At 48.1% G+C, this 14,739-nt stretch overlaps 1 protein-coding gene across 2 annotated transcripts in view; it reads left to right on the top strand.

The window, feature by feature from the left end:
* The window catches only part of LOC311119203 (arf-GAP with GTPase, ANK repeat and PH domain-containing protein 1-like), a gene marked incomplete at its 3' end in the record, with an annotated part of 85,181 nt that overhangs the window by 45,135 nt on the left and 25,307 nt on the right, over positions 1 to 14,739 (top strand). For both annotated transcript variants that reach the window (XM_084193935.1, XM_084193936.1), the window contains 3 exons: positions 2,503 to 2,607; positions 8,886 to 9,057; positions 10,487 to 10,648. In XM_084193935.1, the coding sequence (XP_084050061.1) occupies positions 2,503 to 2,607; positions 8,886 to 9,057; positions 10,487 to 10,648 (439 nt within the window). The remainder of the gene's footprint in view (positions 1 to 2,502; positions 2,608 to 8,885; positions 9,058 to 10,486; positions 10,649 to 14,739) is intronic.

Raw genomic sequence — 14,739 nt, 5'->3', positions numbered from 1 at the left:
ATTTAAATATCACCAGAGGCACGGAAAGCAGGACTCTATCTATCAAAGGGCCTGTCTCTCTCTCTCTCTCTCTCTCTCTCTCTCTCTCTCTCTCTCTCTCTCTCTCTCTCTCTCTCTCTCTCTCTCTCTCTCTCTCTCTCTCTCTCTCTCTCTCTCTCTCTCTCTCTCTCTCTCTCTCTCTCTCTCTCTCTCTCTCTCTCTCTCTCTCTCTCTCTCTCTCTCTCTCTCTCTCTCTCTCTCTCTCTCTCTCTCTCTCTCTTTCCCCACCCTCCACCCCCCGTTACGTGCTAGTTAGGCTTCATCCCCCTCTCCTCCACGGCCGGACTCTATTAATATCTCCCTGTCTGTGGGTGTTAACAGGCGTTAATGTCTAACAGGTCCAGTGAAGTGACACACGCAGCAGCCCGGCTGTAATTGCTAATCAGCGGACAGTTATATCCCCCTCTTGCCTAATGAATTTGGCTGAAATGCAGTGTGGGTGTGCAGCTGCCCTAAAGGGCCAGTCAGCCGCAGCTGATGTGTAGGAGAGAGGGAGAAAAGAAAGAGGATGTTAACAGTCTTGGGTCGTTGCTAATGTGGCCGAAGAACACTTCTGTTTATTTTTTATTTTGTTTGTTCGTTCGCTCGATACTTCTTGCTCACCACTGCTGATTTACATTTCTGTCTCTCGCCCTCCAATGTGTATAAAGTCTCTTAGTTGAAGTGGTTTTCCTATCCGCTAAGGATCTTTGTTTCTCTGGTCAGTGAGTGTCACAGAAATGTAGTGGGGAGTGATCACATTTTGCATCATTATTCTGAACTTGATTTCAGCATGGTGCCTGCATTGAGGTTTTTTTGCCCATGGCATTCTATACTGACTCCCTGACTCAAGCATTTCTAGTTCCAGAAATTAGGGATACAACACGTCAATCCCATTTACCACATATTGACAATGTGTCTTGTTTTGGAAGATGAGATATGTGTTGTAAATTCAGTAAAGGTGATGACAACAGTAGATGCTAGAGCGGTGGTTCCCAAACCTTTTCTCTTCTTGACCCACCAATTGAGGTGTCTTGAGTCATGAGTGGTGAAAAAACATACACAGACCACAGAATAGGTAGAAAATATCATCTTGGCATCAGAGAGAAAATGGAGCCGTTTTAAAACGAATCTCCTGCAATTCCATGCATCCTGCCATGGAGCTGAAAGAAAATGGAGACGTTTTAAAGCCAATTTCCTGCATTTCTATACATTTTTCCATGGAGCTGAGATACATTTGTGCAGTTTTTAAGATCATTTCCTACAATTGTACACATTTTGACATGGCTAATGTTGTGTTCTTTATGCTCAAACATTGTAACAAAACCCAGCAACAAAGTCCAGCTTTTATTTTGTTGAGTTCTCAAAGAATATAAGCTATTATTGAAAATTATATAGGTATATTATATTTTCTACATAGTTTCTATTTGGTTTTAGTCATTTAAGTTTACACTGAAATAGTTTTCCCCAAAACAATATGTATTATTTGCAACGCACAATGTCATCCCGCGACACACTTGGACCCCTGCAGCGATCCACAAATGGGTCGCGACCCACAGTTTGGGAACCACTGTGCTAGACGAAATGTATCTATATTATTGTTTGTTGTTGTGGTCCTCCTCACACCGTCTCTGTGTGTTCTCCCCTATAGGGCATGCTTCTGAACTCCTCACACCGTCTCTGTGTGTTCTCCCCTATAGGGCATGCTTCTGAACTCCTCACACCGTCTCTGTGTGTTCTCCCCTATAGGGCATGCTTCTGAACTCCTCACACTGTCTCTGTGTGTTCTCCCCTATAGGGCATGCTTCTGAACTCCTCACACCGTCTCTGTGTGTTCTCCCCTATAGGGCATGCTTCTGAACTCCTCACACTGTCTCTGTGTGTTCTCCCCTATAGGGCATGCTTCTGAACTCCTCACACCGTCTCTGTGTGTTCTCCCCTATAGGGCATGCTTCTGAACTCCTCACACTGTCTCTGTGTGTTCTCCCCTATAGGGCATGCTTCTGAACTCCTCACACCGTCTCTGTGTGTTCTCCCCTATAGGGCATGCTTCTGAACTCCTCACACCGTCTCTGTGTGTTCTCCCCTATAGGGCATGCTTCTGAACTCCTCACACTGTCTCTGTGTGTTCTCCCCTATAGGGCATGCTTCTGAACTCCTCACACCGTCTCTGTGTGTTCTCCCCTATAGGGCATGCTTCTGAACTCCTCACACTGTCTCTGTGTGTTCTCCCCTATAGGGCATGCTTCTGAACTCCTCACACCGTCTCTGTGTGTTCTCCCCTATAGGGCATGCTTCTGAACTCCTCACACCGTCTCTGTGTGTTCTCCCCTATAGGGCATGCTTCTGAACTCCTCACACCGTCTCTGTGTGTTCTCCCCTATAGGGCATGCTTCTGAACTCCTCACACTGTCTCTGTGTGTTCTCCCCTATAGGGCATGCTTCTGAACTCATCACACCGTCTCTGTGTGTTCTCCCCTATAGGGCATGCTTCTGAAGAGGAGTGGCAAGACCCTGAACAAGGAGTGGAAGAAGAAGTATGTGACGTTGTGTGACAACGGCCTGCTCACCTATCACCCCAGCCTGCACGTGAGTACCACCTGTCACCTCACACACACACACACACACACACACACACACACACACACACACACACACTATACATGAACACACACACACACTATACATGAACACTCACTGAACATGAACACACTATACGTCAACACACATACAGTACCAGTCAAAAGTTTGGACACACCTACTCATTCAAGGGTTTTTCTTTATTTTTACTATTTTCTACATTGTAGAATAATTGTGAAGACATCAAAACAATGATATAACACATATGGAATCATGTATATAGTTTATATTTTAGATTCTTCAAAGTAGCCACCCTTTGCCTTGATGACAGCTTTGCACACTCTTGGCATTCTCTCAACCAGCTTCATGAGGTAGTCACCTGGAATGCTTTTCCAACAGTCTTGAAGGAGTTCCCACATATGCTGAGCACTTGTTGGCTGCTAATCCTTCACTCTGCGGTCCAACTCATCCCAAACCATCTCAATTGGGTTGAGGTTGGGTGATTGTGGAGGCCAGGTCATCTGATGCAGCACTCCATCACTCTCCTTCTTGGTCAAATAATCATTACACATCCTGGAGGTGTATGTTGGGTCATTGTCCTGTTGAAAAACAAATGATAGTCCCACTAAGCGCAAACCAGATGGGATGGCGTATCGCTGCAGAATGCTGTGGTAGCCATGCTGGTTAAGTGTGCCTTGAATTCTAAATAAATCACAGACAGTGTCACCAGCAAAGCACCATCACACCACCTCCTCCATGCTTCACGGTGGGAACCACACATGCAAAGATAATCCGTTCACCTACTCTGCGTCTCACGGCGGTTGGAACCAGAAATCTCAAATTTGGACTCATCAGACCAAAGGACAGATTTCCACCAGTCTAATGTCCATTACTCGTGTTTCTTGGCCCAAGCAAGTCTCTTCTTATTGGTGTCCTTTAGTAGTGGTTTCTTTTCAGCATGCAGTTAATTGCCGATTTCTGAGGCTGGTGACTAATGAACGTATCCTCTGCAGCAGAGGTAACTCTGGGTCTTCCTTTCCTGTGGCGGTCGTCATGAGAGCCAGTTTCATCATGGTGTTTTTTGAGACTGCATTAGAAGAAACTTTCAAAGTTCTTAAAATTTTCCGGATTCACTGACCTTCATGTCTTAAAGTAATAATGGACTGTCATTTCTCTTTGCTTATTTAAGCTGTACTTGCCATAATATGGACTTGGTCTTTTACCAAATAGGGCTATCTTCTGTATACCACCCCTACCTTGTCACAACACAACTGATTGGCTCAAATGCATTAAGAAGGAAAGAAATTCCACAAATTAACTTTTAACAAGGGACACCTGTTAATTGAAATGCATTCCAGGTGACTACCTCATGAAGCTGGTTGAGAGAATGCCAAGAGTGTGCAAAGCTGTCATCAAGGCAAAGGGTGGCTACTTTGAAGAATCTCAAATATAAAATATATTTAGGTTTGTTTAACACTTTTTTTTGGTTACTACATGATTCCATATGTGTTATTTCATAGTTTTGATGTCTTCACTATTATTCTACAATGTAGAAAATAGTAAAAATAAAGAATAACCCTTGAATGAGTAGGTGTGTCCAAACTTTTTACTGGTACTGTATATCACTCATATTATACACACGTCACTCATGCTTGCACACACACATCACATAACATACAAATGTCACACACACACACATGCTTTGCACACACACACACTCTGATGGAGGACTATACAGGCCACGCACATTGCTATATGTTACCTCTAAGTCACTTCAGATGAAAGAATCTGGGGGTAAACATCAATTTTCATATCATTCCATTCTAACTGTCCATCCCTGCTACAACCAGACCAGTTAGTTGGAGAACTTTCTCTCTGATTGACTATTAGGCCACGTCATCACCATGACACTACCAACCTCCCTAACAAACCTGTTGTAACCTGTACCCCTCCAGTCTCCGTGTGGAACAACAGAGGTCACTGGGGTCAGCATCACTCAGTGTCTCTAATGTAGTACTGTCTGTCACTTTGCCCTCCGCACTCACTTTATATCTAATTGTCCCATTTTACAGCAGCGGGTCTTACTGCTTGTTCCCCGCTCACTGCTAATCCATCAGCCACTGTGTTGGCCCATTAGCGGCCAGGCTAAACTCTGGTTTCCTCCTCCTTGTGTGTGTGTGTGTGTGTGTGTGTGTGTGTGTGTGTGTGTGTGTGTGTGTGTGTGTGTGTGTGTGTCAGCCACCCCATCCTCTCACTGGGCAGACGGCACGCTTGTTGCAGCAGTGACACACTCCCACACACAGAGAGCGACAATATTAATTAGAAAGGCCACATGGTCTGTTTGCGCTGGGCTGACGGTGATGATGTGGAATAGCACCACTCTAATGGGATGCTCTAATTGCCCTCCTGGCTGCTCTGTTGGCACACACAGGACCCCAACGTCCCCTCTCCTGGCCCTGATACCACTTTATATCACCACTATCCCTCCTCTCCTCCTCTCCCTCGCTCTTTCCCTCGCTCCCCCGGATTGCAATCAGGCCTTATTGTTATTGTTAATTAGAATCGGAATCATTTTCCTAATGCCACACTGACTGGAGTCTAGACACACGTAGATAGATAGATGGATAGAGAGAGAGGTGGATGGATAGAGAGAGAGGTGGATGGATAGAGAGAGAGGTGGATAGAGAGAGAGGTGGATGGAGAGAGAGGTGGATGGAGAGAGAGGTGGATGGATAGAGAGAGAGGTGGATGGATAGAGAGAGAGGTGGATGGAGGGGGAGGTGGATGGATAGAGAGAGAGGTGGATGGAGAGAGAGGTGGATGGAGAGAGAGGTGGATGGAGAGAGAGGTGGATAGAGAGAGAGGTGGATAGAGAGAGAGGTGGATAGAGAGAGAGGTGGATAGAGAGAGAGGTGGATAGAGAGAGAGGTGGATAGAGAGAGAGGTGGATAGAGAGAGAGGTGGATAGAGAGAGAGGTGGATAGAGAGAGAGGTGGATAGAGAGAGAGGTGGATAGAGAGAGAGGTGGATAGAGAGAGAGGTGGATAGAGAGAGAGGTGGATAGAGAGAGAGATCGAGAGAGATCGAGAGAGAGGTAGAAAGAGAGAGGTAAGAGAGAGAGGTAAGAGAGAGAGGTAAGAGAGAGAGGTAGAGAGAGAGAGGTGGATAGAGAGAGGTGGATAGAGAGAGAGGTAGAGAGAGAGAGGTGGATAGAGAGATGAAGGGATGGAGGGATGGGTAGAGGAGGAGCAAAGCGGAGGAGACCAAATCAATTTGCTCTAATTTGATTGGGCTGGATTAGCGGCCCAGCTACTGCAGTGAAACAACCGCGGAGGCAGAATGAGTGGATTGTAAATGTAGGAAAACTAAATTGCTCGATAGCAACCTGAAGGATAGCCATAAAATATGATTCCATCTATTGAAAATCCCATGGAAGTTAGATGAGTCCTAACTTACTACTTTCCCTACACACTCACCCGCACACTCACCCGCACACACACTCACCCGCACACTCACACACACACTCACCCGCACACTCGCACACACACTCACCCGCACACACACTCACCCGCACACTCGCACACACACTCACCCGCACACTCGCACACACACTCACCCGCACACTCGCACACACACTCACCCGCACACACACTCACCCGCACACACACTCACCTGCACACACACTCACCCGCACACACACTCACCCGCACACACACTCACCCGCACACACCCGCACACTCACCCGCACACACACTCACCCGCACACTCACCCGCACACACACTCACCCGCACACTCGCACACACACTCACCCGCACACTCGCACACACACTCACCCGCACACTCGCACACACACTCACCCGCACACACACTTACCTACACATATGCACCTCCAGAGCCGAGCTGAGCAGGTTTTCCTGATCACTGTGCATCAGCAGCACTGGCATCAATTAGTGTGTTTGTGGAGGCTAATAGAATCAAACTCAATCAGCAACGCACCTAATTGCCCGACTATGTGCAAAGAAATCACATGAATGCAGCTAATTAAGTGGATGGCAATAGGATGCCATGTAATTAGCATGAAAACTAGGAGTCACGTCAGTCCTCAAAGAAACATGAAGAAACTGGTCCAAGTGCCAAGGAGTCATTCAGTTGTTCATTTGTGGTGTGACTAATCTAATCTTATCACTGTATTGACTCTGTTTAGCTGTGGATGACCTCGGATGATTAAATGCTATTTTATGCATTGCTGACTTTTTTTGTAATATTAGATGTTATCTCGACTGTATTTATCATCTTTCTCAAGCACACTGTCAACACACACTTTCTTGAGCGTGCCCGCGCGCACACACCAACCGCGCACACACACACACACACACACACACACACACACACACACACACACACACACACACACACACACACTCTGCTCTTCCCCCCATGCTGTGTAATGGTGTTGTTGGTAGCCCCAGCTTCCTCTCCCTCCTCCTCTCATCTTCTCTGCCTTTCCTCTAACCTCTCCCTCTCATATCCTCTCCTTCTCTCCTCCCTCTCTCTCTCCTTCTCTCCTCCCTCTCTCTCCTTCTCTCCTCCCTCTCTCTCCTTCTCTCCTCCCTCTCTCTCCTTCTCTCCTCCCTCTCTCTCCTTCTCTCCTCCCTCTCTCTCCTTCTCTCCCCCCTCTCTCTCCTTCTCTCCTCCCTCTCTCTCCTTCTCTCCTCCCTCTCTCTCCTTCTCTCCTCCCTCTCTCCTCCCTCTCTCCTCCCTCTCTCTCATTCTCTCCTCCCTCTCTCTCCTTCTCTCCTTCCTCTCTCTCATTCTCTCCTCCCTCTCTCTCATTCTCTCCTCCCTCTCTCTCCTTCTCTCCTCCCTTTCTCTCCTTCCTCTCTCCTTCCTCTCTCCTTCCTCTCTCCCTCTCTCTCCTTCTCTCCTCCCTCTCTCCTTCTCTCCTCCCTCTCTCTCCTTCTCTCCTCCCTCTCTCTCCTCCTCCCTCTCTCTCCTTCTCTCCTCCCTCTCTCTCCTTCTCTCCTCCCTCTCTCTCCTTCTCTCCTCCCTCTCTCTCCTTCTCTCCTCCCTCTCTCCTTCTCTCCTCCCTCTCTCCTCCCTCTCTCTCATTCTCTCCTCCCTCTCTCTCCTTCTCTCCTCCCTCTCTCTCATTCTCTCCTCCCTCTCTCTCCTTCTCTCCTCCCTTTCTCTCCTTCCTCTCTCCTTCCTCTCTCCTTCTCTCCTCCCCTCTCTCCTTCTCTCCTCCCCCTCTCTCCTTCTCTCCTCCCTCTCTCTCCTTCTCTCCTCCCTCTCTCCTTCTCTCCTTTCTCTCTCCTTCTCTCCTCCCTCTCTCCTCCCTCTCTCCTTCTCTCCTCCCTCTCTCTCCTTCTCTCCTCCCTCTCCTACGTTTATGATTTGTGGATCAGATTATGAAAGTTTCATGATGCAGATGGAGACTCAATTACCTCCGTCAAGCTGTGTGCAGGCTGCGCTGGGCCAGGCTCTGCTGGGCCGAGTTGGGCCTGGCTCGGCCCTTGTAGTGCCTCCAGGGGCCCCAGCTCAAGGGCTCTCCAGCGACTTGTTAAGCCGTGTTGAGAGCACTTGGCTTTGAATTGGCCTTTTGTTTGCCTCATGTGAGAGGGAGGTGGTCCGGACGGCCTCTCAGGATGCTCCTTGCCTCTCAGCCCTCACACACTCATAATCACACACACATTATTATGAAAACATGAACACACACAAAGTCTTGAACACAATCACACACTCCGCCGCTTGGTTCAGAATGGTCTTTGATCGTGTCACAGTGGGTGTGAGAGTCTGAGAGCTTTGTTTCTGCACATGGTCTAAGACCTCATTCATGTTGGAGAGGGGTGACTGACCCCAACTCAGTGTGCTGCTTGTCTGAGACCATACACAACACAACACACACACACACACACTCTTCAGGGACTGCTGCCCTAAAGAAACCATCATTTTTAACGAGGACTACAGTCTTTCATTAGTTTCATACTGATCCTGTAAACACCAACTGTCAAGCCCACTGGAATCACAAACCTGTTATGTTGTCTCCAGGGACGGATGCTGCCAGTAGCTTAACTCATACCTAATGAATAATACATTTACATATGTTCTAGGTAGCCAGGCCCGTAAATATTAGAACTATGTAACCCACAAGTATGCATCTCTGTATTCTGAGCAAACCCCTTGTCAATAATTATACAAAAAAATCACTATTTATCAAAAAGCTTTTATCTGTAATCTAGAAGTCTGTGTGTTGATAACGGACTGTCTCCCTGTCTGTCTCCTGTAGGACTACATGCAGAACGTCCATGGGAAGGAGATAGATCTGTTGAGGACCACAGTGAAGGTCCCAGGGAAGAGGCCTCCCAGAGCGGTGTCTACCTGTGCTGCTGTCCCCAGCCCGAAGACCAACGGCCTGGCCAAGGACATGAGCAGTCTGCAGCTGGGACCTGGTGGCCCTGGTGAGAGACGGAGAGAGACACACACACACACACACGCATACGTACACATTCTTAGGCCCACACACACGCACACACACACACACACACACACACACACACACACACACACACACACACACACACACACACACACACACATACACACACACACACACACACACACACACAACCCTTGTGGGCCTTTGTGGGTCCTGCAGTATTTTGTTGTCATTTTACCTTCAACAAAGAGTCCAACAATGGACCATAAACCATACTGTTGAGGGGATGAACACACACACGCACACAGACACACCCACACACACACACACACGTACACAGACACACCCACACACACACGCACACAGACACACCCACACACACACGCACAGCTCCAGGAGGACCAAACTAATAGCATGAATATTCAGTGACCCATAATACATGTACTAATTACTGTCATGAATATTAATGCAATCAGAGTCGTCTCTCCACTCAGGCAGCTCCAGAAATGAGCTGTAATGAGAGAAAGAGGAGGGAGACGGAGGAGAGGATAAAGACAAATGATTCACTCAGCTGTTAGGCCATGAAAGCTCTGGCAACTCAAGGGTTTGATTTAAGCAGCGGGCTCCTTTTATGATCCGTTTGTGTGGATGTGTGTGTGGCTCCTGTACAGGCATGTGTCTGTACATGTGTGTGTGTTTAGTATGTTTACCAATCCAGGGCTTCTTGGTCATGTCTCCACGGGGTCAGAGTGTACTGTATCCGTGTGTATCATAGCAACAGCAGCAGCTTTAGGCTCTGGGCTAAGGTGGCGCTACTCTCATTACATCCAGCCTCAGCTCCACACTGAGTACACACACACACTGCACTGGGGTAATTGACTGCGGTAAATGAGCGCTCCGCTCTGTTCGGCTCTGTTTACGGTCACATTAGTGTATTATAATGCTAATGCTTAATGTGGAGCCCCCAGCACAGCACAGCCAGATATGTATGGAGCCAGGGGCCACAGTGAGAGCGCACCCTTACAATGTCCCCTGTGTTGTGGCCTATTGCAGTAGACATGGCTCAATCCATTGTGTTGTTTGCTTCGGGGTCGAGGTTCAACTTGCTTTATTAGTGGTTTTGTCTTCTTCTATAGCCAGTGGTGTATGATCAGGATTTCTTTATTCATGTTGTTGTGTTGCCAGTTGGCCCTTATTGTAGACGAAGGACAACTGAGCGCTTTTCTTTCTAATGTAAACGTCCTTGAGTTGGTTTCAGTAAATTATGGAATATTCAAGAAAAGAAAACAGTTTGACAACTGACTGATAGACACTCCTTCTTCTCTCTCTCTCTCTCTCTCTCTCTCTCTCCTCTCCTCTCCTCTCCTCTCCTCTCCTCTCCTCTCCTCTCCTCTCCTCTCCTCTCCTCTCCTCTCCTCTCCTCTCCTCTCCTCTCCTCTCCCCCCCATCAGGCTCTGTGACCAGTAGTTTGTCTACCTCTCAGATGGCCAGTGGGATCAGCTTGGTGTCCTTTAACAGTCGTGGTGACGGCATGCACCAGAGATCCTACTCAGTCTCCTCCGCCGACCAATGGAGCGAGGCCACCGTCATCGCCAACTCAGGAGTCAGCACAGGTATGAGGAAACACACACCATTAACGAACCCAGACTTTTCTTTCCGCCTCTCCATGGGCCCCAGATGAGCTCTGACATGGAGCTCCTCGGTGGGGAGCCTGCCTTAGTACAGGCAGCCTGAGAGCGGAGCTCCGCAGGGGGGCCCTTCTCCTCTTCCTCTGGGCCTTTCATTTGTCCTCCATTGATCTGCCTGCCAGGCCCCTAATACTGTCTTAACTGTTTATCAAGCTAATGGTTACTCAGAGACACACATTAGCAAGACCACATTTATCCTCACAAGCACTGGGGGATCTGGTGTGTGTGTGTGTGTACATGCTCTGGTCTTGGACACACACACATACACAGCCACACACTCTCTGCCACACGCTGAGACTGACAGCTGTCGGATCGAGGGTGCGTCGCCGTGACGATGAGTCTGAGTGACAGGTGCCCTGTGTGTGTTGGCCCCGGTGGCCCATCGCTGCTCTCCTGAAATAACGTTTAAAGTTGTGAAACGCCTCTAAACGCATTGGCTCCCAGGGGCCTCAATGCACACACAGCTGAGGCCCACACTAGCACCCTTCCGTCACCTCGGTCTCTCCTTTAGCCAACTGTGGGCAGCTTATACAAGTCAGTTCAATTTCACTCAACTTTTATTTGTACAGACATTTCTGTAAGGCCATTTATCTATAAACACAAACCTTTTTATTTTTAACCCCCAAAATAGAATGAGCGTGATTGACATCTGTAGATTGGGTATATGATGGAGGTTGACATCTGTCAGTTTAACAAAGCTTCTGTTTAATCCAGCTAATCAACACCATATTCAAATCTGAATATTTTTACAATTCCCATTATATCACAGAATTCATTTATGCATATCTAAAATAAAATGTGTGTACTTAGTGTGTGTGTGTGTCTGTGTATAACTGTTTGTGTGGATGTTGGGGTCCTGGAGGCGTTGAGAACTCTGTTCTGAGCTTGTCTGAAAGCATCACGGCCCCTCAGCCTCTCTTTATATAAATAACCTTTACCCAGCCCCTTAACGAGCCTTACCCAGCCCCTTAACGAGCCTTAACGAGGTTCCCCTCCACTCTCTCCTCTGTGCCGTGACTGGGATGAGTTGTGATAGCTGTATGACTAGGTGACTAGTGGCTCCAGGGCCTGAGAACTCGTCACCTTCTGCCCCCAGAGCCCAGCCCAATGAGAGAACCTATAGGATGGGAGATAGCTCTCGGGGAAATAAAAGGAGGACGTCTTTGTAATGAGTTGTTCTGTTGTGGCCGTCGGCTTCTAAACGGCTTGCTGCTATTTGTGCTCTTCTGTGTGTCTGAACAACAGACCAGACTCTGAGGTCTCTGCTGCTTGGAGACAGTTTTCATATTAACCCTTCATCTTAACCCCATACCTTTTGCACCGGGCGTTGTGTAAGTTAGCTACCTGCCTGTTTTTAATCAGATCACATTATTTTCTCCTGTACACTTGTGTGTAATATTAATTAGTTGACGTGATGGTTCACAGGAAGACAAGTCCCTTCAGTCAAGGCCGGTAGTTTTAGAATGTCATGGGCCCGGTTAGAGCTGGGCTGGGTAGGGAGAAGGGACCTAGTGTTTGATGGTGCTCCACAGACAGTAATGAGTCCTATTGGTCAAGGAGGGAAGAGATGAAGACGTCCACACACTAGAACCCCTGTAGCCAGTAAGTAGAGCTGAGGACGGGAGAGGACAGCTGCAGGGCTGTTAGTGTGTGGATATGTCTCCCTTTCTCCACAGTTTTTAAATTGGATGACTGTGACATCTATGGCCTCTGGTCTGTTAGCTACTCTCAGCAAACACACCCCTTTATCCTCTCTGCATTTAGTTGCCTTTTCCCCTTAATGATGGAACCATGAGAGCAGTAAGACTAATGAGTGTCTTTTTCATTAGGAGGCTGTTGTTCTGTAGACACCTCCAGGCCTGTAGGAGCCACGGGGGATGAACCAGGGAGTAGGGGGCTAGGGGGAGCGAGCTAGCGTTTCTCCCCACTCAGGGAGCTTGCTGTGGGGCTAATGGCTCGCTGGACTGAGCTGGTCGAGGCCCACGGTCGCTCCAACCTCCAACCCGCTGACTAACATAGCGTTCCTATTTTCATTCCTCCGTGGCTGGGGGGCGTCCCTGACATCTTCCTCCTTCAGCTCAGGAATGCACACGCAGGAGCAGCCCTGTTCCCAGGTTCCCCCTGTCCAAGTTCCTCTTACAGTGGCTAACAATAACGTTTCCACTACCTTTCATAGCTTGATTGGGTGATAGGCTTTAAAACGACAGTTCTGTCAGGATATCTCAGTTGACCCCAGTGTTTCACTTGAATGGGTGATAGGCTTTAAAATGACAGTCCTGTCAGGATATCTCAGTTGACCCCAGTGTTTCACTTGAATGTGTGATAGGCTTTAAAATGACAGTCCTGTCAGCATATCTCAGTTGACCCCAGTGTTTCACTTGAATGGGTGATAGGCTTTAAAATGACAGTCCTGTCAGGATATCTCAGTGTTTCAGTTATCTGAATCTTTTGCCTGTGGTCCTGTGTGTTTTCGGACACTGGAAACAGGAAGACACTTATTTGGAGTTTGTGTGAGTGTGTGTGGTGCGGTGATCCTGTGAAAGAGCCCAGTGTGTGGGGGGGAGGGGCTGCAGCAGGTGTCTTTGATTTGGCAGACCAGGCTTTGGAATGCCGTGCCTCAGGAGCCGCACGCCCACCCTCTGATCTTCCACCGTAAAGTAGCCGAAAGACAGGAAGTCACTTTACCTCCACTTCCTGTTTACTATCCTCACTCAGAGTTGGTCTGCTTCACACGGTTACCACATCCACCAAAATAGCTTTTTGGTCTTCATTTAAGGTTAGGTATAAGGTTAGCAGTGTGTTTAAGGTTAGGTTTCAAATCAGATTTTAAGAAGATAAATTGTAGTCATAGGCGGGGTTTAGCCATAATTATGACTTAGTGGCTGTGGTAACTAGTGAAGACCGCTTCTCACTCAAGGCTGGGATATTATTATGTATTTACTGTTAATAATAATACATTTCATTTGTAGAGCGCTTTTCATTTTCAGACAGAAATCACAAAGCTCTTTACATTGTGAGCAACCATGTTATCACGCTATCAAAGTGCACAATATATATATGGTCAGATTTCTGGATACAGTGTCTCAATGAACCTCTCTTTATGTCCAGGAGATACCAGAGTTTAGTGAAGGAGAAGAGACACAGGCTAGCTCACAGAACAAGAACAAGGAAGACTTGGAGGGATGAACGTAGAGAGATATGGAGGATGCCGCGAGGGAGGGAGGGAGGGAGGGAGGGAGGGAGGGAGGGAGGGGTAGTGTGATATGTGAAGGTAGTGATGTAGAGAGAGGAGGGGGAGGCTGGGACGGGGGGAGACACGGGTGAGGAGAGGGAGGAGGGGTTGCAGATGTGAGGGCTGTTAATCCCGGGCGGTTAATTGTGCGCTCTGGGATGGCATCTTGTCAGCAGAGATAAGTTGTCACGTTTTCCACTTGAGCTGAGACTAAACGATAGTCCAATAAGTTATGTCTGTCCTTGAGGCTGTCTGTTCTGTTCTGGGCAGCAGGCGCTACAGTCACCGTGCCAGCACCCCCTCCCCTCCAACCCCCCTGTCCACATCAGTCCCGCCGCCCACGCTGATATTGATGGGAGCTGAATGTTATTTTATTCCGCCGCTAGTCACAGCTGTCAGCTCAGTGCATGAAAAGTTAAGCGGCTTGTCGCCTCCTAGCCTGATATCCTGGGCCAGCCAGCCAGGGAAGGCAGAGGAGAACAGCCAGCCAAATGAATGGCAGCTTCATCCACTGACTGTTGCGAATGGCTCCACACAGCTCCTGTATCACTGCTTCCTCTAGCTGGATACATCCACACTCAGCTCCTGCATCACTGCTTCCTCTAGCAGGATACATCCACACTCAGCTCCTGTATCACTGCTTCCTCTAGCTGGACACATCCACACTCAGCTCCTGCATCACTGCTTCCTCTAGCTGGACACATCCACACTCAGCTCCTGTATCACTGCTTCCTCTAGCTGGACACATCCACACTCAGCTCCTGTATCACTGCTTCCTCTAGCT

The sequence above is a fragment of the Coregonus lavaretus genome (assembly GCF_964263955.1).
Source record: "Coregonus lavaretus genome assembly, contig: HAP1_SCAFFOLD_2123, whole genome shotgun sequence".
In the NCBI taxonomy this organism is placed as follows: Eukaryota; Metazoa; Chordata; class Actinopteri; order Salmoniformes; family Salmonidae; genus Coregonus; species Coregonus lavaretus.
This window is presented reverse-complemented; position numbering and strand designations above follow the sequence as displayed.